Here is a 25,229-nt window from a genome sequence, read left to right as displayed (position 1 = left end):
CTTCGGCGAGGTCAGCCCCAAGTCGGATCGTGAGCAGTCATCATGAAGCGACCCAGCTGTATCCTGCCGCCTGACCACTTTGCCTCGCTCGGGCCTGCCGGTTCTCTGGGATCGCCCAACTGGCTCAGAGCGGCACGAGCGAGCCCAGCTGCATCCATTCGAACAGATTCGGTCAAATCTTACACAATGCCAGGCCGATCGCCACCGCGCAAAGCACCTCCGCCGCCTACTCAGCAGGAATGGATGGATCTGACGAGCACTGACATCGCAAAGGACTCTGATGTCATTGACATCACGACAACTTCGGGACAGCGCACAAGTCAGCGAGAAGCGGTTCGTCGCCTCTGCATCGAGACCCTCGCCACTAGAGCTAACGGGTAAGCAGAACCATCTACCTCGACAGCCCAAGCTATCGACACCCAGTCTCGAGATCAATAGTTTCTCTATCAGACCACGCAAGGAAAGCAATAACAGTTTGTCACGCATAGCACCTCCCCCGCTCAATCTGGGCAAAGTACACGAGGAAAACTTTCCGAAACCGGCAAAGACGGCTTGTGAGCCAGATTCACCTATTGACAAGGCCCTCGCTCGGCGATCGAACGAAACAGCCATCTCTCGCGCATCTACCATCACAGCCATTGCTGCAGGGACGGCTGCAAAAGCTGCGAGACGAACGCGCCGCGCCAGTATGATACAAGCTGCCCTGCCCGACATCCCTTCTTCGTCACTTCTGACGCCTTGGACCACTTCAGTCGACGAGCATTTGCCTTCGCTCGAATATGTTACTAAGTCTACCTTGCCCTTCCAAGCAGAACAGACGGTGGGAATGGATATCGATCTAGCAATCTCTCTACCCAGCGGTGCGGTCGGCCAAGCAGGTTCGCCCACTTTCAATGCAATAACAGAATATGAGCAAGACGACTCGAGCTCGACCAAGTCTGTCAATCGGTTACGGGAGCTGATGCTGGATCCAGCAAAGATCGCGCCCCACCCTCGTACGACAAGCATGTCAGTTGACTTGGGGATCGCGTACAAGAAGCCATCCAACACGCCTGACGCTCCTTCGCCTTCGCTGCATCTGTTCAGCATTCTGCTGGACCACGCAAAGATGACCCTATCGCAGGCAGATATTCACAAAATGCTAGATTCTGCTCGAGTGCATCTATGCCGCAAAGATTTGCATCTGCAGAGCGATGGCCTGGACCAGCTTGGCATGCGCATCCAAAGTGAGGCTCGCTCATACACACAAGAGCAAAGTAGGCTCCTGAATCACAATCTTGCCATTGTGCTGACGAGAGCAAGCAGCACGGTACGAGGGCGAGAAAGAGCAGCGATCACGATGTGTCCTACGGCACGTTGATCATCTCGAGCAAATGAACACTCCCGAAGCATCACGGCATCTCCAGGCCGCTGTTGCTGCCATCGGACGAGCTGATAAGCTTGCGACCGCGTGTCATGAACGACAGGAAAGGCTGCATCAATTGAATGTGCTGCAACTGGAGCATCTTCTGGCAACTCGACAAATCGAGCTGGAACAGCTGCAGCAGAAGCTGCACGAGTCGCGCGCAGAACAGGCTGCACTTTCGAGACGTCTAGACGCGCTGGCTCAATTGGGCAGCTCGCTGCTCTCACCCACGCGCATCGAAGAGTTGGGCAACTTAGCCAAGGCAGCCACACCGCTGCTTGTAGTATCGCCTCAAACGGACACGATCTTTGCGTCACTGAACACCCTGCCATCCGTGACCGACGATCCTTTCCTCTGTCCAACAGCAGCTGGCTCGAACGCCCCGTCAGACCTGTCTGACTACAGTAGCCAGCCATCGCCCAAGCAGGATTCGCCTCGTCATTCGAAGCGGACGACGCTCTATAGAGCCAGTCTGCCAAAGTCAAAAGCGCGTTACAGCCGGTTGAAAGCAGCGCGGCGTTCATTGGGTGCAATGGCAGCTTCACCCGCTAAGCTGTTCCAGAACGCACCAAGCCTGCCGACCTCTGAATTTCTTCTGCCTGGCGCACTTTCGCGCCGTCCATCGAAGGAGTCAATCGCCACTGCCACTAGCAGCTTCTCCGACGCATCGAGCTCAAAGTCGACTCACAAGACAGTCAGGAGCAGACGATCGCTTTCGGATTTGCTGACTGGCTCACCTCTTAGCTCATTCCCCATCGCAGACTCCAACTCGGATACTATCGAGCCACTCTTTCTTGATGACTGTGATCTTTTGCGCGCCGACTCTGTGATCCGTATAATTCAATGACATGTCTTTCGCTATGCAACTGTGAGCCGTCATGCAATCGATACAAGAGACAATCGCCCGCGGTAATGTGTGACGGTTTCGATGATGGGCAAGGTTCAATACAAGCGCGTGGCAAATGCGTACTTTGGCAGGAAGTTCGTAAGCGCAGGTCGAAGAATGAGATCAAAGCCTTGGAAGATTGCATAGGACAGTCCGATGAGGAGTACGGGAAGCCACCAGAGATAGAGCATGCGATCTTGCTTGAGACTCTGATACTTTGACGAATGATAGCGATATGACTCGACGATTCCCTCGCTCTGCACCGACGGTCAGCTTCAGCGTGACAAAGCAGGCCTAGTACCCACCAGGTGCTCGGGTGTATAGCCTAACCGCCTGGCCAGCTTTGCTTGTAGGACGGTCGAACTAAGCTGTTTGCTGGACGCCGGCGGCAGTGATGCGTGATTGAGAGGGTACAACGGCACGCTGTCCGCATCTCTCGACAAAGTAGCTTGTTTGCTTACCCAAGCCGTTGTAGCCAGAGCCAGAGATGATTGTGGACGTCGCACGCGCTTTGTCTGGACGTACTCGAGCGAAGTGAACGAAGCGTTACGTGACAAGCGACTTTCAATGTCAGACTCGGATGCTTCGAAGGCCGCATCGGACCCTCGATAGCTGCTGCCGTCACTTTCGTTGTCGTCGTCATCATACCGGCCGTCACTGGATGCATGATCGGATGCAGCGTCTGGCTCGCCAAGCGACGCTGCGCGCCGGAGGGACCGTGTGCTGGGTGCAGACCGAGCTGTCAGTAGCTCCAGCACGTCTTGCTGATGTAGCATACGTGCGAGGTCGGCAGAAGTGTGTCCGGCACTGGCCCGCAGATAGGTTGCCGAGCCAGCGCCAACAAGCAGACGTGCAATCGCAAGTCTACCGGATATTGAGGCAAAGTGAAGCGCCGTAAAGCCACCGCGATCTGGTGCATCAAAGTCGATACCATGCTCGAGTAGCCAACCTGCTAGTCGATCGAAGCCCATGACTGTCGCAAGGTGAAGCAAGGTATGCCTCTCGCTGTCTGCCAACGATAGTGGATTGAAATTGGCGGAGTCAGCCGACGGGAATTCCTCTGCGCTCAAATCGAGTAACGAGAGAAATTCGATGACGATTGACTGAAAGTCTCGAGCCGTTTTGGCCACAACAGGTGCGCTCAGAGACACTGCTGAAGATTTGCGCGAGACTGAGCGACTGCCTGCGCTGCCGTGGAATGTAGTCGTCATCAGGCTCAGCGTGTTGACGAGCGAGACGACATCCAATGCTTGAGTGCCTGAGCTCATACTCGCGTCCGCATTCGGGCCTTGCCCTGCCGAAGTATTGCCGACGATTCGCAGAGCGACGTTTCGCGCTTCTTCAATGCGGCCCGTCATCTTAAGCCCAACCACTTGCAGAGCAAGTTCCATCAGATTTCGATCAGTGACGTCCAAGTAGTTGAAGAACTTGACTTCTCGTCCTGTTGTAGCAGGCGCGCCGCGGAACGACACTAGCACAGGGCCAGCGCAGGGACTTGGCGGAAGTGTGCAAATGATCGTCGACGAGGACCAGACCTGGACTGGGGCCGCTGGCATGTCGCCAAAGAACAGCTCCATGCCAGGCGCGAAGTTCTGTCCTAGGATTGTGACTTCAATGCCGCCTTGAATAGAGCCCTCTGCGACGACAAGATCAGTCGTAATCTGAGAAACAAGCTAGACTACGGACCATGAGGTATGATGCGCGATATGGTGGGCGTAGCAGCCTCGCTGCTGTCGCCAAGGTCCATCGCATCTGATGCCCTTGCAGGCGCGCGCATACTTGCCAACTGACGAGTCAGCTCTTCAGCTTCTGCTTGTGTGGATAGAGACTGTGCGCGGTCTCGTGGCACGGTCAGACCAAGACCGGTGGCAGATGACGTGAGGGGTGACTGGAGCGAGAAAGGCGCATTATTGGGCGAGCGATTGGCAGCATCGAGATTGCCGAAAAAGAAGGACGGCGCTTGCGACTGCGTGCTGTTGTTGATCGATAAGAGATTCTCCAGGGTGCCAGGCAGACCGGAAGGCGTAGCTGGCGCAGACTGTGAGCTTTGTCGTAGATTTGGCAGGGAGTAGTGTCGCGAATGCGTAGGACTATGTCCACGAGACACGTTGAGTGGCGTCATGGCAAACGAAGACGACGGAAGGCGCTTCTTCGGCCGGCTATCTGCATCGTAGGGCTTCGCGTGCACGCGCTTGGGTGACGTCGGCGTGGTGGCCTCGGCAGATGGTGCCTGAGGCTCATCGGCGCCACTGCTCTCGGTCGCCGAATTCTTGCGTGATGAGCCGCGAGATGAGCCCGTGCCTCTCTGGCTCTTCTGGCTTGCACGTGCACTTTTTGCGGGCTTCCTGGCTGGCGCGACGTTCTTAGCCTTGTGATCATCTGTGAGCATGATCGGTGGACTGTGACTCGATGCAACGATCGAACCAAAGTGGTCCCTGAGAGTGAAGACGAGGGAAAAGCCGACTTTCTCGCCATGATGTCGACAGTAGCAAGTGATGCGAGCAGGCAGATTGGTCTCGCCGCCTTCAAAGTCGAGATATTCATTGCAATTGAAGACGAGTATCTTTTGAGCTTCTGCGGCGACCTCGTCCGGCTCAAGCCGGCTGTCCTGCTCGGTGGCCATTTTCCGGCGAGTGTCGCCTCTGCGTTGGGCGCGTTTCGTCTCGCGAGCTTGACAACCTTCGCAGACGGTCACGTCCTCGTGAGGCTCGGTACTCTTGAGAACGCAGCAATCGAGGAAGAGTGTCTCTTCGGGCAGTCTGTCGATCGTGTCCGCCTTGCGATTCTTCCGTTTGACGGCGGCATAAGCGGGTAGCTTGATCCACTTCCATTGACTGATTCGCTCGAGATCGCGATCAGTATCTGTTCGAAGATGGCCTTCTGGCGTGCGCCATTGAAATTGATCGAAGTACGTCTGAGGCGCAAGACTGAGATCATTCGCGAAACGAGCGCTCGACTTTGCTCTGACGAGCGAGAGAGCGAGCTTAAGCTGTGTCTCGACGCGACTCTTTGCGCCTTCTTCCGGCAAGCCGATGATGAGCAACTGGGGCAACGACAGCGCATTGGGGTATAGAACGAGGCTCGACACTTCTGAACTGATATAGTGAGACGGGGTATACGGGTCGAGATCGTCACCGTTCGAGTTTGAGCCGCTGATGGGCGAGTTGGCCGCAGTATTGAACGCCGTCGAATTCGCAGAGCCTGGATTGCTATGCTGTGCCGCAGCCACGGTCGCCTGTCGCGATGAGCGAACGCTACGATGGGTGAACGAAGCCGGCGAGACTGGTCGTGAAGTGTGCGCGGCATCTAGCGAAGCTAGGCCCTCTGGCAGAACTTGCTCCGTCGACACTGGGGGTGCACGCATGGCATGAAGACTTCCCGAGCCTGTCACGGGCACCTTGATATACTTGCGACCCTGCTCGATGGGAAGCGTGGGCGGGTATGATCGATGCGAATACGTAGGGCTTGGGTCGCGCTCTCGTGCTGAATCGCTCGATGTGAATGACTTGAAAGAGGTCTCTTGCTTCAATAGAGGTCGAGATGCTTCGCTCAGCGTGGTGATGGGTGACAGTGAGTATTGCGATGCGCTAGAAGATGGCGAGGTATAGTTGCCTAAAGAGAGAACGGGCGGATTCGGACTGGTCAGATTGAGCATATCTGTTTCGTCGGTGACACTGCAAACGAGGCAAGGCTCAGACTTAAACACTACTGCTCCAAGCAGGCACCTACGCTCTCAGTGAAGAGGGTGTTCGCATTGCACTGGCGTATGCACCTGGCGAAGTCAGCGATACGTCGACCTGCTGCGCACGCGCCAGAGCCGAGGCGGGCGATGCGGCAGGATGACTAGAACTAGATTGAGGCGAGCCAGTGTAGGAGTCACCCCAGGCACGACTGGATGTGCGTGCTTGAGGCTGGGCCGGCGAGGGAATGCCTCTGGGCGAGGTCCAGAAGGAGGTCGAAAGCTCATAGTCGGCTATGCCGGGCGTCTGACCCGCACTTGGGTTGAGCGAGTTGAGCGCAGACGGATCAGAGGGCGAGGGCGCGTCGAAGAAGAAGGGAGGCGATTCATCTTTGACTTTGCGCTTCTGCCCATTCTTGGAGCCTGGAGCGAGCACAGGCGAGTCTGATGTGATGCTGAGGCCGAGCATCTCGACTTCTTCGGACTTGAAGTGCCTCTCTGGTCGGCTTGACAGAGCCTCACAGTCTGGCTGATCGGGCGTCAGCGTGAGACTCTCGATAGTGGCGGGCGAGGACTGGTAGCCTGACAGAGCTTGGGTGTTGCCCTGGCCGAGTGGATAGCTTGAGACTGAGGCTAGATCATAAGGATATTCAGAGCGATGCGCGGCTGATGCGCGTCCCTCGTCGCCTGTGGATGGTTGGGACTGCTGGGAAGACGAAGGCGAAGACTGAGAGCCTTCAGGTGAGAGTGAAGGGTTCCTGAAGTGGGTTCTCTCAAGCGAACGATGACGCTCCTCGACGTGGGTCGTGTGCGGCTCAAAGTCCTCGAGAGAGATTCCAAAGTCTGATCGTTTGAAGTCCGAGGTATGCTGCAAAGGCGAAGCAGGCGGCGAAGGGGAATCCTCGTCGATGAAGTAGCGACCTGGCGGAGATGTATAGACAAAATCGGAGAGTTGCATCACTACTTGCCCAGCCTTAGCTCGTTGACCGTCTGGCGGTCAGATGCTGCTCTCACCGTCTCGAACTGGCAAGGTGCTCAGACCTAAGCTGTCGATGACATCGACTGACCGGAGCGCTAGAGGGACCGGGCAGCCAACGTCACAGTCAATTTTACTTGCTCCTGCCTCTTTGACTTGTGATGCTGCGTGCAGCCCTTGCAAGCTCGTTGACGAAGATGCTGGTGAACAGCGAGCTGGCTATCTCGAAGAGACGACGAGCTGTCTGTAGAGCTCCGGACTGGCCAACGAGAGCGGAGCGGTGCGCCGTTACCCCGCTTGCCTCCGCGTGTACACCTCGCCAAGACGACCTCGACAGCCACAGCGAGTCTTCTCTGCAGCAGCAGAGAGAACACAAGTTACCTTTGCTGCGGTCGTCAGCGCAATGCTCAAGAGCTGACTGCTTCTGGCGTTTCTTTCCACGACTCGACTCCGCCCACTCGAAGATGATCGGATGACGTGGCAGAATGCAATGGCGCTCTCCCCACGAATCAGAAGCCTCCTCAAATGAAGGCAATGCGCTCGCCCTTGCACGTCAATGCATGATCACTCGTCCTGTACACTGTCAGCGCGTGCGACAGTACGCCGGCGGAAAGGTGACCAACACGCCAGGCAAGGAGTATCCCGTCAAATGACCAGCATTCGAATTCGTGACGCTCAGAGAATGTGTACCGGGATGATCTGTCAGCTCGACTGTATGCTCCTCATCAGTAGACTCTTCTGTGTCGGAGAGAAATGTACGCTTACATGTCCACGTGGAATGACCCGGTTTGGTACTCTCGAGATGTGTCGTTCCGGCAGGAAAGCTGAGCTTGAGGCTGTGCCACGACTCATTCGAGAAGTCCGACAAGTCGATCTCGACAGGAATGTAGCTGATCTTGAGCGTGCAGATCAGATTGCCATCTGCGTAAACACCGTCGCCAACACGCTTGACAACGACCTCTTCTTGCGCGCCCACGCTTCTAACAAACGATGAAAACATCGGACCAGCGACTGCGATTGCGGCATGAGCGAGCTTCATTGGCGTAGCAATGATCGGTATAGCATGGATTTGGGATTTTGTCCATCCTCGCCAGTGACACATCGCGACGCGTAGGATGGGATCACTGGAGCAGGGTCCGGTTGCATTGGCTACTTTGGCAGATTGGCATTGACGCGGGGAATAGGCAAGCCTTCGCACTCGAGCGCACCAACACTGCAGTCTGCTTGATCAGCTCCTGAGGGACCTGCAGACGCTGACACAGACATGCTCCAACGAGAGAGCGTAGCCTGTGATACGACCGGTGTGGGCACTCGAGTGCAGGGTCCAATACATGGAAGCGCTTGCAGTCGTGACTGTGTCCTAATAAGGTAGTCTGCACGTACGCTGGCGCGAAGTCCCACGTTTTTTGAGAAAGCGATTCGCCCGGCTCGGTACTCAGCGGTCCAATGACGACTGCATGCGATGAAATTACGTGTATCTCGTGCCAGGCGTCATTCCTGAGAGCTGTTCAGCTTGACTTTGATGAATCTGCCTGGAACTTCAAGAGAGCAAGAGTTTTGGATGGGCGCCTGGAGGGCCGCCTTGGTCGCCACATTGCCGTTGGCGAGACTGACCGCACTGGCGCTAGGCGCAGCGAAGGCCGCACGAACGGCGGAAATTGCGATTCCTGATGCGACAGCGCTAGTAGAGATGCTCATGCTCGATGTCATTAATCTTGCGCTCGTCGAATTGCCGTACTTGGGCAATGTCAAAAGGTGAGGAGAGCGGAGCAGGCAGCCTTGTAGCGCGGTCACATCACCGAGCAAGACTGCAACAGCGGCGATATGTCGCGAAACGAGGCATATGTACTAGGCCAGGCTGCGTCGGAGCATGTGATGTACGCGGTAGGCAGCCAAACCGACGCTTTCATGTCTGATGCTAGGCCCATTGTAGAAACGACAGCGGGTCGTCATGTCTCCTGAGGGTCGGATGGGCCTATGAGTTGCAATTGCCCCCCGAAATGAGTACAGACTTCGAGCAAAATCACCCGACGATAGTCAGCCTTGGTGATATCGAGCTGGGTAAAAATCGACACCGCAGCTGGTCTTACGATCGGTAAACTGTCAGTCCCGTTCTTCTGTCTCGGCAGCCCATCTTCAACGCTCACACGCGGTATCGATGCAGGTGCATCGCCCAGAATCAAGCCGCCGATGTATCTAAGAGCGCGGGATAGCTTGCCACGCACAGCGGCCGTCTACAGGTCCGAGGCTGCTCGACAGTGGCCAATCAGAACTTCAGCTAAGATTGACAGCGCAGTTTAACCGACAGATGCTGTGCGATCATGGGAAGCATAGCTAACGAGCCAGGTGTGGCAGAAGAATCAGAGAAGGACGATGGCGCAAGCGATCGCAGTCGCCAGGGCTACATCCCGGTACCCTGTCCTGATGTAGCGCAGCGCGATGCAAGTATCATATGCACTCATAGCGTGGGCCTCCGTTGCAGCGATAGCGCACCGTGTAGCGGCTGAGTGAGTGGCAACTAGATGGTTGAGCCCGAGCAGACTCTCTGCGCAGTAGATAGGAACAAAGCCTCTGCCTGTCTCCAAAGGCCACCGAGAGACACCGCTAGTTCTGGCCTGAAGCATCATGTGTATACGATGCACTTTGAGCAATATACTGAGCGTAACATGTAAAGTAGAAGTGAAAGCGGCTCGTACTCAGGTTTGTTGAGATTGCATGGCACACGTCTCAGTTCGTGGAAGGATGCGATCGAAGGCATTATACTGTTCAGCTTAGAGCTCAGACATGCGCAGGGAGTGACGCAGAGCATGGTGCAGCGACTAGCAAGGGCTGCATGCCAGCGCCGCAAGCTGCAAGCCGCGCTGACCCCCACATGTCCCACATCGGCCGCTGGCGCGTGGAATTTGGGGTATACAGGCCCCCGGAAAAGTTGCACCTTCCTCAAAAGCTGTTCGCAAGGGAAAGTCAAGTCGATGCTCAGCCGATACCTGGCAATCTTCGGACGACGAGGCCTGTAGGGCCAGGACTATGATGCATTCGCGACGGGCGAGAAAGAGGTCCTGTGGAAGCGATTCTATGATCACTTGCACGACTGGGGGGAGGACCTCGAATATCGTCCAAGTGCTGCCATGCTCGGAAACTGTCAGTCTCACGATATTGCAGATGGCGNAGATGGGTATCGTAAGGCCCATGAAGGCGGCATACAGCCGACTGTCAATCANGGGGTGATACCAGGAAGCGCCGGTGCTGCCATGCAAAGGAGAGCAAGTCAGCATGTGCGATGGACCGTTGCCCCGGCCTGCTCATTCGACCCACACACAAGTCGCGCGCCGGGCATTCGTTCACGCCTTCCCCCGCCATGCCCAGCCGGCCAACGTAGTACAGCTCTACTATACTGGGGACTCGACATCACTCCGAATCGCGTATACAGCAGGGTCATCGTCGTCTATGCTGCCGTATTCTTGATCAAAGTCAAAGTCTCCAAGTCACGCTTAGTTTCTGACGATCTACACCGAGCGGTCGTCCAGACCATCACAGATTGTCAAAATGCGACCACCGATGCGCGGCATGCTGCCGGCACTGCCCATATCATGTTGCGCGTCTTGTTGGCATCCTGGCGAGCCATGGAGACAGGTCAGCTTGGAGGTAGTCTGCCAAAGTTTGGCAGTGAGATCAACGCCGCGCATCAGCCTGGTTTGACAGGCGCAAGCGACCACTCTGACGTCACCCTGGCGCCCGCTGCTGTTTCACCAACGATGCCTCTCAACCAGCCGCTGCCTACTTCGTCTTATAGCTATACTGCACCCACCAATCGAAGCGGTCACCTATCTGGCACGCACACGCCTTCTGCCTTTGCCTCTGCCAACAATGGTCAAGGTACTACCGTTGGCAATGACCCACTTGATCTCTTCCTATCGGAAAGTCACTTTTTCGAGTAAGTGACGGTCATATCTGCTATGAAACGGCAGGGACTGATCTGTGGTTCGTAGATCTGTCCTAACGAGTCAAGGTCAAGATCAGTTCTTTGCATGGCAGCAGGTCGATCCTTCCCATCTCGACCATCTCGTCAACTTGGGCGGCATAGGGCCTGCTGACGTGCCGCCTGCATGAGNCTANTCTNCCGAGCGGCTTNNNATCGCGGCCTCAATGCAGATCACAGCAAGGGCCATTCACGCGGAAGAACGTCGCGATACTTGCTATGGGGTACAATGGATTGAGCTGCGTGAAGAAATGACCGAACGTCACACTTCGCCGTGCCTGAGTCGCTGAGTGATCTTTGCAGCGTTGCCAGCACTGCGATTTGGAGATGCTGACTGCGAACGCGGACGGTCGCTGCAGTGTAGCATGGCTCATCTCGAAGCGGCCGGAACAAGTTCGCTCGTGGCTAGGGCTGAGCTTCTGACGTTGTCTCCTTGAGGATGGACCGGGCAGGGTTCGTCAACCCGCAAATATTGTCGGTCGAGAGCCGTACAATGTTCACTGCAGAGGCAACATATACAACCTGGGGTGCTGCTATTGGTGCAGCGGCGGCGGACGCATCCGCAGTCGCCGGCNNGCGAAGTCAGAGCGAGCCAACTGGGAACAAGGTCGACTTGCGTCTCCAGGGGGAGCTGGTCATTGCGATTCCTCAGGATNATATNTGTCAAATCGTACGTGTAGTCAGGGTCGCCCTTCTGCAGTGATGGTCGACCAAAGGTGCGGGAGAGTACTTTCATCTCGGCTTTGTTCAGGGCGACACCGAGCTTCTTGACGTTCAGATGAGGGCGCTGCTCATCGGCCTCTGCATGATTTTGCCACAGATTTGGTCGATCGTCCGTCCCTAATGCGATGACCGTCAGATCAGTGGTCCGGTCGTCCTCGTCTTGCTGCCTTCGCAACCGACGCGTCGCGCGAAGGTGTGTCCACGAGTTCCCAAGGATCCACCACCGAAATTCGATCCAGCGACGCTGCAGAACTACTAGACGCTGATCAGCGCAAAGTCTGCAGGGGGATCTGAGCTGAGCGAGCCTTCTCTAGCCTGTAAGATTGTGTCTAAATGGACGGCGTTGGCAGTAGAATNGAAAAGGTAGGCTCGACAGAGGCGTTGAAAAGGCAGACTGCACCAGGAAGGCATGTCTGATGGCTTCATTATATTGACATGCCAGAGCTCTGCCCAACGGTCAGTNTGGTCGAGAGTGGACGAGACAGGCTGACCGGGCGCGACGCGGAAAAGATCTACATGTCTCTGGAAAGCGTCATTGCGTCGTTCACTGGCCGTGTAGCAGCGTCCGTAGCGCTCTTCGCGAGCAAGCCAGTAAATGCGCGTGTGCTCGGCTGGACGCCTAGTGAGTTGTGTTGCAGCTGTCGCGGAGTTGAAGCATTCGCGGCAAAACCCTCCGACGAAGCCGTGAGGAAGGCGCGAATCAAGCCTGGCGAAGATGGGTGGATTGCACGGCCTCTGACATCCCGTGCAATAGCGTGAGAGCTGGCCAATCGCGATCTCGCGCCAAGTCTGATGATTCTCCNGGCGGAGTGCACGCGGGTNTGGTAGCATGCTTAGCCAGATGAGGTCGTCCTGCGCAAGTTGTCTGAGGTGTACGCAGGCTTGCGATAGAGCCACAGCGTCGCGTACGTCGGCTTTGCCAGCTTCGACGAAAATATGTCGCAACATCTCTGCAGGAAGACGAAACAAAGGCGCTGCCTGCAAGGCGCGCTCGAAGCCGGCTGTGGCGACTGTGGCTGCTGATATTGACATAAGCGAGCTAGCTTGCGCTGTAGGGCTGGAGGAGGTTATGTCGACCAAGAGCGAGCGTCCTGTGCGGTAGTCGTCAAGACTTAGTCCGAGGTTTCGCTCATCTCCCCAGTCATCATAAGCGCTGCCGTGTCGTTCGCGACGCTGCCGTACAGGCGGAAGGGGAGATACGTCGAAGAACGGCGGCGCTGCACGCACGTAATACGCCATCGCTCAGCCTTGCGCCTCGAAAGTCGATCTGGTCGCAGTCGCAGTGACTGATCTCAGGTGTCGGGCCGGGATGCTCGATGGGTTCGCTCACTCAAGTCCGGCATGCCATACTTGTCGCGTACTGGTCCAGCAAAGTAGGTATGGATGTGTCGTTGCGCGAGTCTGCCTAAGCCTTGACAGATGCGGCGGCTGATGGCGCGACTTTTGGGGAACGCGCCGAGGTCGCACACCTTCGTGATCGACATGATCCTCTCGAAGCGGTGTAGCTGTAGCCGGGAATGGGAGTGAATATTGAAGCCACATGGAGCCATTGCGTCATCATCATGGTCGCCGATAGGGTGCTGCTGCGTCGGCGTGTTGCACCGAATGACCGTCCATGCATTCAGTGTCGCAGCTGCCCGCGATGCTGAATGCGATGCTCAAGGCGCGAGATGCGTATGCGCTAGGGCGACAGCATTGAGAAGAGGTCGCTGGGTCGTTGAGCATCGAACGAGGGCACACAGTCTCCGGACGGATACGATCGCATGACACAGTCATTGGCAGCTAGCGAGCGATCGAGCCAGACTTGACTTGGAGGCCATCGTCAAGGCTACATCGATGCAGCTCATTGACCGATGCAAACAGCAGAAAGACCAATGCATGGTGGAGACTCGACGAGAAGCTCACGTCTTCAGAATCTGTCCGCGCCGGCGCAAATCGCCGACACGGCACGCACCACAGGCCAAGGCTGACCGCTGAGCGAGAGCTTGCTCAAGCTTCTTGCTAGCTGAAGACACGGCACCTTCCGCTCCGTTGCTTATCAAGATCTACGAAGGTCTGATCTCTCTCGAGCGTCGCAGAGTTGTCCGAATCATGCAATCCAGTAGCAATGTATCGCAGTCACGGCATGGCAAGACCTTTCTTTCGATATCCCGAAAATGGCTCTGGGGTCTGCTCAGATTTTAACGATTTCTGGCAAACTCTGCCCTACGAGGTCGCCTTTGTGAACTCTCAGGTTCCTCCTCTGGATGCGTCACTTCATTGACACGAACAGCATCAGTGAGCCCGAGGTAGTCCTGATTGCATTCGTCACATATCTTCAAGGGTCCCGAGGTCAGCTCATCACGGGATCACTGGTGCCTTTGCAGATGTGTAGCTGCGCGAACACAATCATTCGTGTCGGGCGATCGTCGCTCGTGCATGCATGCGCATATTCAGCACCTTGGTTGGAGCATTGAGGATCCCATTGTGTCTTTCCGGATCGCGCGAGCTATCATGCGATGCGAGACAAAGGAACGGCTTCATGGGAGCTACATGTCTATGTCTGCAATCGCAGCGGCTACTTGAGGACTGGGATGGTCTTGCCACCGCAGATAAGGTATGAGACGGAGACGAATCTGTTGGCGAACAGCTTCAGAAGGTGCAAGCATGATCGGAGTGACAACTGACGATTTCATCGCGTTGAGGCCTGTGATCTCGCCGCGTGTGCTGCTCTGGACAAGCATGGACAAGCGCTTTCAAGGGAAGGTGAATCCGGCGGGACGTCACTGTGAGATCCGTCAGGCCTGAGACTAGCGGCGGGGAACAAGGTAGACTTGCGAATCAAGCCGGTCCTGCCAGCGCCTACAGGTAGAGCAGTGTCAAAGCTCAGCACCGCGTATGAACCGATGACGTCGCAGCTTGTGTAAGCGCTGCCATTGAAGCCTAGGGATTGAACGCCAGCAATGATGCCATTGGAAATTACAGATCTGGTCAGCGCACAGATCTGATCAGCGGGAGCTGTGAGCAACTTCGACTGGCGTGTAGCCAATGTGTTCGCATCGGCTTGCGGTGTGACAAGAGCAGTGCAGATGCCGACCGCGAGCAAGAGCAGGGCCATCACGATGTTAGCGTACTTGATCACCATACCAGATCCGCGATGCAAATGTGTAGCCCATTAGGCAAGGGCAAAACGCTATGGCGACGACTTGCGCCGCCTCATGAGGATGACTCCTGTTTGGCGGCTTGCTGTCGTTGCCAAATCAGCTTTTGCTGATGCAGATTGATGACGAGCTGTCTGTTCTCTTCTTTCTGTTCGATCGTCGGCTGTATCTCTTCGAGGTTTTTGCGCAATGCCATCGCCTTGCTGTTGTAAAAAATTCGAGCTTCTTTGACAGACTGCATGATTCTCGTCAGCTAGATGGCGTCTTGAAGACCAACGGAGCGCGCCTTTTCGACGAAGTAGCCTGTACCTACGTCTACGATGACGTTCGAGGTATCGCTGAGTTTTCCGGACACATAGAGTGAGCTCGTAAGAGGCACCAAGATGTCTTTCTCTGAGGGCCAGCGCTCTACTTGAGCGTTCAGCTCAAGGATTGGGTGCCAATCACAAACCTGCTGCGTTGGCATTGACAGACTCCAAGGCTTCTTTGCAGCTTTTAAACTTGGCTTCCGCTTGCTTGAGCGCAGCAAAAGACTGAGTGAGATGCTGAATCTCCTGCAGAATTCCAAAACTTCTAGCGATTCGCGAGCAAGGTGAACGGTCCGCTTACTTGGTCTAGCTGCTGTCTGACAGAGGCAAGTTGTTCGACGGTGAGTTGATCGACAGGCACAGACATGACGGCTTCTTCAATAGTTGGTCTCCTCGAGATGACATTGATGACGCGCTTTGGCAGACCTGGCTGACCCGCTAGATCGACCACTACACCTGAGCGCTCCAGCGGCCGTTTCATTCCCCCCAATGGCAGCCATCGCAAAGGCAACCAATGCGACACTCAACCTGAGCAGCAAGACCGCCGTCGTTTCAGGCGGTACGCAAGGAATCGGAGCGGCAACTGCCATCCGATTCGCCCAACTCGGCGCTTCCGTACTCATCGTCGGCAGATCGAAAGAACGTGGCGAACAAGTCGTATCTCAATGCGCTCGAGCCAATTCAAAGGGCAGCCATGGATTCGTCCAGGCTGATCTGAGGTACGCTCTCAGTCCGTCTGACGCGACTTGGGCCGCTCATATTGCTTTATCGGCTCAGTCTCGTGACGGGCATCCGAGCAGCTGCACAGGAGATCGAGACCAGAGCCGGATCAGCTGGTGTAGATTTCTTGGTACAGACACAGGGCGGCCCGCCCAATGGTCGACAATCCCTCACCAAGGAGGGTAACGAGTTTCATTTTACCGTGCAATGTCTCTCTCGCTTCGGCTTGCCCTATCTGCTTGCAAAAGCAGGCAAGCTCAATTCTTCCGTCGTCTGTGTCGGTGCTCCCGGCTCGGGTGTCAGGGACTTTGATGGCGACGATATACAGAGAAAGAAAGCCGGTGGCAATCTCATTGGCTCCGGCAATAGGGATTCGGTCTTGCTTGATGTCATAACAGAGGAAGGATCAAACCAGTATCCCAGCTTGGCCTGGTTCCATGTCTTCCCGGGCTTCGTACTCACCGATGCGCTATCAAACCAAGGCTTCCCAATGCCAATTGTGCAGCTCGCGAAGCTCTTGCGCCCTATACTATCAAGGACGGTAGCGAGCACGCCAGAGTACTTCTCAGATGTACCGGTCTACCTTGCAGCGAGCGAGCAAGCCAGAGAAGGCCCGAGGTATCTCAACAACAGACTCAAAGAGCTCAAGCTCAATCCTTGGGTCGAATCGCCTGAGAATCGCCGAATAGTATGGAAGCAGCTTCAGGACCTCATCGGATCATGAGATAGCATTTGCATTCGTTGTTGTAGGTACTTTGATCGGACTCTATAGCTTTTCCGACAAGATCCCCTTGAGCGTGACCGCGTCTGTGGAACGGGAAATGAGTGTGCAACGAGAAGTAGCCGAAGCGAAAGCTGACCCTCTGCAAACTTCTTGATGCCCTCGTGCAGCTTTGTGAAGGCCATGTCGTCTTGCAAGAGCTCCCATCGGAACTCGGGCTCGTTGTCGACGAAGGAGACCTTCTCGATCGGGTCAGAACTCGACGCTTTGGATGCGTTGAGCTTCTCCTCAATGTCGCCCTTTTCAGCCTTGAGCTTTTCGAGCAATGCAGGCGCGATCGTCAAGAAGTCACATCCAGCGAGCTGTATCAGGGGATAAGTCTTGAGCGAATGGGGCACACGAGTCGACTTGCCTGCTTGATCTCGTCGACTGATCGGAAAGAGGCGCCCATGACGATAGTCTTGTAGCCATGTTGCTTGTAGCTGTTGATTGCGTATCAGCACGAAGTTGAGCAGAAGCCGAGAGAGACAGACTAATTGTAGATCTTCTTGACCGAGACGACACCGGGATCTTTGGCACCGTCATAGTCACCATCGGGCTTGGCTGACTTGTAATAATCGAGAATGCGACCGACGAACGGCGAAATGAGAGTGACCTTGGCCTCTGCGCAAGCGACGGCCTGGGCAAATCCAAACAAGAGCGTCAAGTTGCAGTGAATGTCGTGCTTTGACTCGAGTTCGCGAGCGGCTTGGATGCCCTCCCAAGTAGACGCAATCTTGATGAGCACACGGTCTTTGGAGATGCCAATCTCTTTGTACAGGTCAATGATGTGCAGCGCTTTCTTGATCGTCGCATCCTTGTCAAAGGAGAAGCGAGCGTCGACCTCTGTCGACACTCGGCCTGGGATCAGGGCCAGAATCTCCTTGCCGAACTCGACAAGCTGTACAGAGGGAAGCAACACGTCAGCCTTGACTAATCGCTCATCGTTGGAAGGCATACCAGACGGTCAATGGCAGCGTCCACTTGAGTATCCTTATCGCCACCGTGCTGCTTAGCGTAGTCGACCGCGACGTCCATGAGCTAACACAAGCCATGAGCTCAATACGAATAGACGAAGCAGATCGTGCACGCACCTTTGCATACTCTGGCTTCTTAGTAGCGGCGAGGATGAGTGAGCTGAGCAGGTCAAACGTCAAAGAGCCAGTTCGTCAGTTCCGAGGATTTGCCGTATTCGAACAGACTCACGGGTTCGTCGTAGCATCTTGGGGCTTGTACTGCGAGATGCCTACAAGTCGAATTGCCTGTCAGGCCAAGGAGGGACGAGACGGTCGAGGCCGGCACTCACTCGCAAAGTCACCCGAGTCAGAGACAACCTGTCCCAACGTCCTCGCCCGTTCAGCAGACGCAAAGGGACGGATGCAGTCCATCCGTGCGCACCGTAGTATACTTCTTCAGAGAGTCAAGTGCCGTCATTGTCGTTGATTTGCTTATCGTCCCTGACCTGCAACGTCGATGACGAGCAGCCTGGCGTTGATATTCCGACAATTACTGATTTGTCTCCGACGCACGCGCGACGCGACACCAGCGCCGTGGCCTGGACAGCAGACCGGCCGATTTGAGCATATAGAAGAGTCAAGGTGCGCTCATCTGCGCCAGCATGGCAAGCATCTGACGTATGGCTACCTCACTGACAGTCTGAAGGCGTCTATTCGTCGCTTGCTGGGCCCTACGAGCCTTACAAAAGGTTCGGTGCCTGTGAGGAACGACGCCTGACAAGGTCGCTTTCTGCTCTCCTGAGACCACCGCAAATCATCAGCACACCACTCCTCCCTCTGCTCTGGTCTCGAGCCACTGACGACACCGCCGACGGCACTGAAATCCCACTGCTACGTCTTTCGCGAGCTCTCGCCGCAGTAACGACTCGACCCTTCATCGCTCTGCTTTTACGCGCGTAGTCCGACCTTCGGGTGGCTCAGCTATCCAACATCTCCCACGAGTCAAGCGGGTAAGCTTCAAACCCCCTTTCGATCGCGCATCGACGTGCTCATCCCTCGTGACCCGACCTTAAAAGCTCGCATCGTTGCTGCCGATCACAACGCATTCGCATGGCCTCATCGCCTACAACCAAGACGGCTGGGCTGCCTGCAGACGTGAACACTCCCTCGTCACAGACGGGCGGTCGACCGGCCTCAATTCGATCAAACAGTGGCGGCCGCGCTTCTCGCACGAGTTCGCCTGCAGCTTCAAGAACTTTTTCTTCCACGCCCTCTGATTCGGCAACCAACACTCCCAACACGACCAGATCATCCGGTGGCGGGCGTGGCTCGGCACCCTCCTCGCCTTCTATGACCCGCAAAGGAAGCGGTCAAGGCAATCGTCGCCCGACCGGCAAGCGCTCCGGACCGCCTTCGCCCGCTCCTGCCAATGCCGCATTGCCAGGCCAGGAGCCGGCTTCGGAAGGCGAGCGCAAGATACAAGACATCCTTTCCGATCTCCGGCAGACTTCAGATGGCCAGACGGACTCACGGCACCGCAAGAACGCCTCGACTGCTTCCAATGCTTCAGCTAGCGCCAGCCCAGCCAAAAATCGCGCCAATCATGCCGTGCCTGGTCACCGCAAAGGTGCAGGTTCGACATCTAGCATCGGCTCTGCTCCGTCTACTTCACGCTACAGTCGTACGACCGACAATCAGACCTTGTACTCTACCGCGCAGATTGCAAACCCACCTCCCGAACCGGTTCTGGCCAATCAGTCTACGCTCAACCCGAGTGCAGGTGGCTTTCAACCCGGCTTACATTCGCTGGAAGAAGTCGATCGGGAAGTTCTCCTGACGCCGGTCACGGGTCATTTCAAGTCCACTACCATCACACCGTCGCACGGCTCGCAATACGATGGTATTGCCGAGCTTGCGCATCAGATACCTGCACATGCATCCGCTGGCGAGTATGCAGAGATGCAGCAACAGTTCCATCAGCAGCAGCAGCTCCAGAATCACTTCCAGCAACTCCAACAGCTCCAGAACATGCAGGCTATGGGCACACTGTCGCCTACCCAAATGATCGAGATGCAATCGAACTTGCTATCGCAGATGCAAGTTGCGCTGATGGGCCAGAACGGTCGCGCCGCACCGCCGCCTGTGCTCGCGCAGGCTCCGCCTTCCGAAAGCGTGAATGATCTCGTCGCAGAGCAGATGGCCATTACAGCCCAGCTCGAAAATCTCAGAGCACAGCAAGACGCACTGATCGCCCGCTTCGGCGATGTTGCCATCTCTGGCGGCCAAGTCCCGACGGGCAGCGCGTCCGCACAACCGCGCGGACCAGCTCCTCTTCATGGAAGCCATCGTCGGCATCAGAGTCAGCAAGTCACTGGTACGGCTGCGTCTAATTTTGCTGCCTCGCCAGCGGCCTCCTTCGGCGCAGGCGCAATGGGTAGCATCGGCGCAGGTCAGAGTCTCTCGACGAATCGCACTGGTCACGGCAGGCGCCATAGCGCCAACCTCGCTAGCCGACCTGCGACTGGAACCGTTGCAAATGGTGCAGGTCACACATCGCAAAGTTCAGTGGGCTCGATGGGGGCATTCCATTTTCCCGGCAACACGCCTCGATATCTCGAAGAATCCGCCATCGGCGGCGGTGATGTCGAGCTGCCGATGCCTGCTGTCGGACAGAATTATGCAACGCATGTCAGAAGAGGCAGCGTCGGTAATCTGCAAGGATGGGGAACGAGTGAGCTTCGCTGCACTGATGTCGCCTGACGCGCAACTGACATGAGAGCCCACCCAGATTCGAGTCATCAGATTCAGAACAACGCTCCCCTCCCTGCCAACGACCTAGCACAAGCTCAGTACGAGCTGGCCGAGTTGAGCAAGTACCGCGCCACAGCCGGTCATGCGAAAGTACCCTCGTTCAGTCAGGCGCATTTCGGCAGTCCAGCACCTGCACCATCGCACGGCTCGTCACAGCGCAAGTCGCTCTTTGCACCCTACCTGCCCCAGGCGTCCATCCCGCCTCTGCTCGCGACCGGGAAGCTCGTCATCGGTGTCCTCCGTGTCAATAAGCGCAATCGCTCGGATGCATATGTTACTGCCGAGGGACTCGAGTCGGATATCTATATTTGCGGTTCAAAGGATCGCAATCGCGCACTGGAGTCTGATACCGTCGCCGTCGAGCTGCTCGATGTTGATGAGGTCTGGGGCAGCAAAAAGGAAAAGGAGGACAAGAAGCGAAAGAAAGAAGAGGCAACGTCATACGATCCGCGCGCTGCTCAAACGATGCGTCGTCACGAGAAAAAGAAGGATGACGTCGAGGTAGAAGGACAAGGCTTGACGCTATTCGAGGACGATGAGGTAACAGACGAACATAAGCCGACTTATGCAGGCCACGTCGTCGCCGTTATCTCCAGGCAGCCTGGTCAGCTCTTCTCTGGACAGCTCGGGCTCTTGCGACCCTCATCTGCTGCGACGAAGGAGAAGCAAGACGCTGAGAAGCGCGAACGAGATGGTATAGATGTTCGGGATGATCATCGTCAGAAGGAGAAGCCCAAGATCTGTTGGTTCAAGCCGACTGATAAGCGCGTGCCTTTAGTCGCCATCCCTGTCAGTGACGTTCCAGAAGACTTCTGCGCCAACCCTGATGCCTACTCGTCTCGACTATTTGTGGCCTGCATCAAACGTTGGCCTATTACCTCGCTTCATCCCTTCGGCACACTCGTAAACGAACTCGGTCCAATCGGTGATATCGAGACCGAGACGCAAGCCATCCTCGCCGACAACAATGTGGCCGCAGAGCCCTTTGCTGAAGTCGTGCTCAAATGTCTGCCGCCTGTGCCTACCATCTCGGAAGCAGAGTGTGATGCTCGCAAAGACTATCGTCAGGAGACAGTCTTCACGATCGATCCTATTACAGCAAAAGATCTGGACGACGCCGTTCACATCCGTCAGCTCGAGGATGGCAATTTCGAGGTCGGTATCCATATCGCCGATGTGAGTCATTACGTCAAGCCAAATACTGCACTCGACCGCGAAGCCCGTAGACGAGCAACATCTGTCTACCTGGTCCAGAAGGTCATACCCATGCTACCAGCTGCGCTCAGCGAGACTTTGTGCAGTCTCCGCGCAAACGAGGACAAGCTGACATTCAGCGTCGTGCTCAACTTGACCCCCGATGGCAAAGTGATCAACACTTGGTTCGGCAAGACCGTCATTCGCTCCTGCAGTCAGCTTGCCTACAGCTTCGCCCAAGAGGTCATCGAAGGCCGTCCGCTGCCAGACGATGCAAAGATCTCCAATGGCAAGTCTCGGAGCGAGGTTGAAGAGAGCATCAGACTGCTCGATACTCTTGCGCAAAAGCTCCGAGCTAGACGCTCAGATCAGGGCTCGCTCCGTGTGGACAACATCAAGCTCTACTTCGCGCTTGACGATCGAGGCTCGCCGGTTGACTGCGACGCCATTGTCAGACGCGCCTCGAACGAGCTTATCGAGGAGTTCATGCTGCTCGCCAATACCTCAGTCGCAATCAAGGTGGCAAATGGTCTGCCTGAGCAAGCACTCTGTCGCCGCCATGAAGGTCCAGTAGAGCGTCGCCTTACAGCCTTTGAGGCGAAAGTGGAGGCAATGGGTCTTACGCTTGACACGAGCAGCGCTGGTGCACTGCAACGCAGCTTTGACGCCATAAAAGACAAAGACGCTGCCAGTCATTTGCTGACGCAACTGCTAGTCGTCAAGACCATGAAGCAGGCCGAATACTTTTGCACTGGTCTTCTCGACATCTCTAAGTATCTCCATTATGCACTCAACGTTGAGCTGTACACGCATTTTACATCGCCGATCAGACGCTACGCCGACGTGCTCGTCCATCGCCAGCTAGAAGCAGTCCTTTTGGGTGGTGAGCACATCGCTCTTCTGTGTCCCTAGGCCTGACTGATCTCTTCTCGCCCGTCCAATGTAGCAACAGCCGACATCAAGTTTGGCGTCGATGCAGAAGGCGTGGGCCAAATTGCTCAACAATGCAACGTCAAGCGAAGCGCGGCCAAATCCGCACAAGAAGCCTCGCAGCATCTCTACCTGTGCATGCTGATCTCGGAGCTCACGCAAAAGTACGGCCCAGTCGTCCGACCAGCTAACGTCGTCGCTGTCCTTGATCAGGCGTTTGACGTCTTCGTGCCCGAGTTTGGCATCGAGAAGCGTGTGCACATCGATCAGATGCCTATTGACGTAAGCTTTGACAGTGCTCGATGTTGACTCATCATGCTAATTGCCTGCTGCTCGCTCGGCAGAACCACGTGCACGAACCACGAGAGAATTCGCTGACACTGTACTGGAAGCGAGGAGTAGATGTCGTCAAATGGCTGGCAGAACACTCTGCAGATGCTCATCTGCAGATGCTCCGCGATCAGGCAGCCTACCATACGACGAATATGCATGTCAGTAACGGCCAACGATCATCCGAGCACGATCTGTTCGACGAAGACAGCAGTCATGCTCAGCACAGCGATCCAGCGACTGCGATCGATTCCCGACAGCATGACAAGTCGCGCTCAGAGCAACGATTCGTGTTCGACGCTCTCGAAGCTACTCCATCCGGTCACTTTACCCAGACTGTGCGTGACCTTCAGGAGGTCCTCGTCATCGTCACGGCCGACGTACAGAAGTCGCCACCGGTGATCAAGGTATGCATTCTACTCTCGAATCCGTGCAAAGGCTGACAGTCAGCTCCGCCCCCTAGGTCATCGCTGTTAATCCTTTCGCCTAAGACGAGAGCGAAAGTGCGAGCAGCGAGCGAATTGTCACGAATGCAGCGATGTAAAAGTATATGCTCAGTTGGATAGATAGCCCAATGCGAGGCCATCGTGCACAGAGTCCCATTCTCTCTGTGGTACAGGTCTAGGTAATCGGCGGGCAGGACACTCAACACGGCGAGTGGTCGCTGGTCAGTGCAGTTCTCGCGCCACGAGCTGGTAATGGAGATGGTCGCCGCATCGAGTTGACGCTGTGTCTGGAGATGACTGCAGAAGCATGTGTAGCGTAAAGGACAGTTTCCCTGGAAAATCAACTGATCGATGACGGTGGCAAGAGTACGAGAGGACGGATGCGGCCGACTTATGTGAGGTAGCTGTAGAGCGGGGATCTGCCGTTGTTGCAAACGCCAGACCGTCACCTTGTGGACTGAACAAGCTCTCGCGCAGCGGTCAGCCTTGGCTTGTGGTGCGTGCCGTGTCGGCGATTTGCGCCGGCGCGGACAAATTCTGAAGACGTGAGCTTCTCGTCGAGTCTCCACCATGCATTCGTCTTCCTGCTGTTTGCATCGGTCAATGAGCTGCATCGATGTAGCCTTGACGATGGCCTTCAAGTCGAATCTGGCTCGGTCGCTCGCTAGCTGCCAATGACTGTGTCGTGCGATCGTATCCGTCCGGAGACTGTGTGCGCTCGTTCGATGCTCAACGATCCAGCGACCTCTTCTCAATGCTGTCGCCCTAGCGCATACGCATCTCGCGCCTTGAGCATCGCATTCAGCATCGCGGCCAGCTGCGACACTGAATGCATGGACGGTCATTCGGTGCAACCCGCCGACGCAGCAGCACCCTATCGGCGACCATGATGATGACGCAATGGCTCCATGTGGCTTCAATATTCACTCCCGTTCCCGGCTACAGCTACACCGCTTCGAGGGGATCATATCGATCACGAAGGTGTGCGACCTCGGCGCGTTCCCCAAAAGTCGCGCCATCAGCCGCCGCATCTGTCAAGGCTTAGGCTGACTCGCGCAACAACACATCCATACCTACTTTGCTGGACCAGTACGCGACAAGTATGATATGTCGTACTTGAGTGAGCGAACCCATCGAGCATCCCAACCCGACACCTGAGATCAGTCACAGCGACTGCGACCAGATCGACTTTCGAGGCGCAAGGCTGAGCGATGGCGTATTACGTGCGTGCTTGGCCGCCGTTCCTCGACGTATCTCCTTTTCCGCCTGTACGGCAGCGTCGCGAACGACACGGCAGCGCTTATGATGACTGGGGAGATCAGCGAAACCTCGGACTAAGTCTTGACGACTACCGCACAGGACGCTCGCTCTTGGTCGATATGACCTCTTCCGGCCCTACAGCGCAAGCTAGCTCGCTTATGTCAATATCAGCAGCCACAGTCGCCACAGCCGGCTTCAAGCGCGCCTTGCAGGCAGCACCTTTGTTTCGTCTCCCTGTAGAGATGTTGCGACATATTTTCGTCGAAGCTGGCAAAGCCGACGTACGCGANGCTGTGGCTCTATCGCAAGCCTGCGTACACCTCAGACAACTTGCGCAGGACGACCTCATCTGGCTAAGCATGCTACCAAACCCGCGTGCACTCCGCCGGGAGAATCATCAGACTTGGCGCGAGATCGCGATTGGCCAGCTCTCACGCTATTGCACGGGATGTCAGAGGCCGTGCGATCCACCCATTTTCGCCAGACTTGATTCGCGCCTGCCTCACGGCTTCGTCGGAGGGTTTTGCCGCGAATGCTTCAAGTCCGCGACAGCTGCAACACGACTCACTAGGCACCCAGCCAAGCACACGCGCATTTACTGGCATGCTCGCGAAGAGCGCTACGGACGCTACTACACGGCCAGTGAACGACGCAATGACGCTTTCCAGAGACATGTAGATCTTTTCCGCGTCGCGCCCGGTCAGCCTGTCTCGTCCACTCTCGACC

At 56.0% G+C, this 25,229-nt stretch overlaps 12 protein-coding genes across 12 annotated transcripts in view; 6 read left to right on the top strand and 6 right to left on the bottom strand.

Moving 5' to 3' along the window:
• Positions 1 to 42: 42 nt before the first annotated feature.
• Positions 43 to 2,252, top strand: L969DRAFT_51720 (uncharacterized protein; the record flags this gene model as incomplete). The annotated part of the gene is made up of 3 exons (XM_014711130.1): positions 43 to 333; positions 386 to 1,256; positions 1,306 to 2,252. 3 exons carry the CDS (start codon positions 43 to 45, stop codon positions 2,250 to 2,252), a joined length of 2,109 nt encoding a protein of 702 aa, XP_014566616.1.
• Positions 2,253 to 2,347: 95 nt separating this feature from the next.
• Positions 2,348 to 6,928, bottom strand: L969DRAFT_18825 (uncharacterized protein; the record flags this gene model as incomplete). Its single annotated transcript, XM_014710909.1, has 4 exons — positions 2,348 to 2,548; positions 2,597 to 3,927; positions 3,978 to 5,965; positions 6,021 to 6,928. The coding sequence occupies 4 exons, from the start codon at positions 6,926 to 6,928 to the stop codon at positions 2,348 to 2,350; spliced, it is 4,428 nt and encodes a 1,475-aa protein (XP_014566395.1).
• A 497-nt stretch (positions 6,929 to 7,425) lies between these two features.
• L969DRAFT_89294 (uncharacterized protein) lies at positions 7,426 to 8,491 on the bottom strand. Its single transcript, XM_014711129.1, has 2 exons — positions 7,712 to 8,491; positions 7,426 to 7,657 (listed from the first exon to the last, which is right to left on the bottom strand). Exons 1-2 carry the CDS (start codon positions 8,046 to 8,048, stop codon positions 7,530 to 7,532), a joined length of 465 nt encoding a protein of 154 aa, XP_014566615.1. The 5' UTR covers positions 8,049 to 8,491; the 3' UTR covers positions 7,426 to 7,529.
• On the bottom strand, positions 8,438 to 10,137 carry L969DRAFT_95875 (uncharacterized protein; the record flags this gene model as incomplete). The annotated part of the gene is made up of 2 exons (XM_014711128.1): positions 8,438 to 8,754; positions 9,882 to 10,137. The coding sequence occupies 2 exons, from the start codon at positions 10,135 to 10,137 to the stop codon at positions 8,438 to 8,440; spliced, it is 573 nt and encodes a 190-aa protein (XP_014566614.1).
• Positions 10,138 to 10,203: 66 nt separating this feature from the next.
• On the top strand, positions 10,204 to 10,578 carry L969DRAFT_41595 (uncharacterized protein; the record flags this gene model as incomplete). Its single annotated transcript, XM_014711127.1, has 1 exon — positions 10,204 to 10,578. A coding segment is annotated over one exon (375 nt), but the record flags the coding sequence as incomplete, so codon positions are not given.
• Positions 10,570 to 11,056, top strand: L969DRAFT_18823 (uncharacterized protein; the record flags this gene model as incomplete). The annotated part of the gene is made up of 2 exons (XM_014710908.1): positions 10,570 to 10,880; positions 10,936 to 11,056. The coding sequence occupies 2 exons, from the start codon at positions 10,570 to 10,572 to the stop codon at positions 11,054 to 11,056; spliced, it is 432 nt and encodes a 143-aa protein (XP_014566394.1).
• A 2,666-nt stretch (positions 11,057 to 13,722) lies between these two features.
• L969DRAFT_564655 (uncharacterized protein) lies at positions 13,723 to 15,153 on the bottom strand. The gene is made up of 4 exons (XM_014711126.1): positions 15,075 to 15,153; positions 14,466 to 15,023; positions 14,316 to 14,413; positions 13,723 to 14,263 (listed from the first exon to the last, which is right to left on the bottom strand). Exons 2-4 carry the CDS (start codon positions 14,770 to 14,772, stop codon positions 14,177 to 14,179), a joined length of 492 nt encoding a protein of 163 aa, XP_014566612.1. The 5' UTR covers positions 14,773 to 15,023; positions 15,075 to 15,153; the 3' UTR covers positions 13,723 to 14,176.
• On the bottom strand, positions 14,844 to 15,463 carry L969DRAFT_95872 (uncharacterized protein; the record flags this gene model as incomplete). The annotated part of the gene is made up of 4 exons (XM_014711125.1): positions 14,844 to 15,023; positions 15,075 to 15,181; positions 15,240 to 15,342; positions 15,398 to 15,463. The coding sequence occupies 4 exons, from the start codon at positions 15,461 to 15,463 to the stop codon at positions 14,844 to 14,846; spliced, it is 456 nt and encodes a 151-aa protein (XP_014566611.1).
• L969DRAFT_89284 (uncharacterized protein) lies at positions 15,419 to 16,605 on the top strand. Its single transcript, XM_014711124.1, has 2 exons — positions 15,419 to 15,815; positions 15,874 to 16,605. The coding sequence occupies exons 1-2, from the start codon at positions 15,586 to 15,588 to the stop codon at positions 16,538 to 16,540; spliced, it is 897 nt and encodes a 298-aa protein (XP_014566610.1). The 5' UTR covers positions 15,419 to 15,585; the 3' UTR covers positions 16,541 to 16,605.
• On the bottom strand, positions 16,155 to 18,010 carry L969DRAFT_628147 (uncharacterized protein; the record flags this gene model as incomplete). The annotated part of the gene is made up of 9 exons (XM_014711123.1): positions 16,155 to 16,623; positions 16,677 to 16,899; positions 16,950 to 17,019; positions 17,071 to 17,477; positions 17,537 to 17,617; positions 17,671 to 17,713; positions 17,783 to 17,822; positions 17,883 to 17,910; positions 17,975 to 18,010. The coding sequence occupies 9 exons, from the start codon at positions 18,008 to 18,010 to the stop codon at positions 16,583 to 16,585; spliced, it is 969 nt and encodes a 322-aa protein (XP_014566609.1). The 3' UTR covers positions 16,155 to 16,582.
• An 872-nt stretch (positions 18,011 to 18,882) lies between these two features.
• L969DRAFT_51735 (uncharacterized protein) lies at positions 18,883 to 23,240 on the top strand (the record flags this gene model as incomplete). The annotated part of the gene is made up of 4 exons (XM_014711122.1): positions 18,883 to 20,263; positions 20,321 to 22,441; positions 22,484 to 22,749; positions 22,812 to 23,240. 4 exons carry the CDS (start codon positions 18,883 to 18,885, stop codon positions 23,238 to 23,240), a joined length of 4,197 nt encoding a protein of 1,398 aa, XP_014566608.1.
• Positions 23,241 to 24,862: 1,622 nt separating this feature from the next.
• The window catches only part of L969DRAFT_52083 (uncharacterized protein), a gene marked incomplete at both ends in the record, with an annotated part of 1,103 nt that continues 736 nt past the window's right edge, over positions 24,863 to 25,229 (top strand). Inside the window, one exon of the mRNA XM_014711121.1 lies at positions 24,863 to 25,215. Within this exon, the coding sequence (XP_014566607.1) occupies positions 24,863 to 25,215 (353 nt within the window). The remainder of the gene's footprint in view (positions 25,216 to 25,229) is intronic.

This window comes from Mixia osmundae (genome assembly GCF_000708205.1).
Source record: "Mixia osmundae IAM 14324 unplaced genomic scaffold scaffold_8, whole genome shotgun sequence".
In the NCBI taxonomy this organism is placed as follows: Eukaryota; Fungi; Basidiomycota; class Mixiomycetes; order Mixiales; family Mixiaceae; genus Mixia; species Mixia osmundae.
This window is presented reverse-complemented; position numbering and strand designations above follow the sequence as displayed.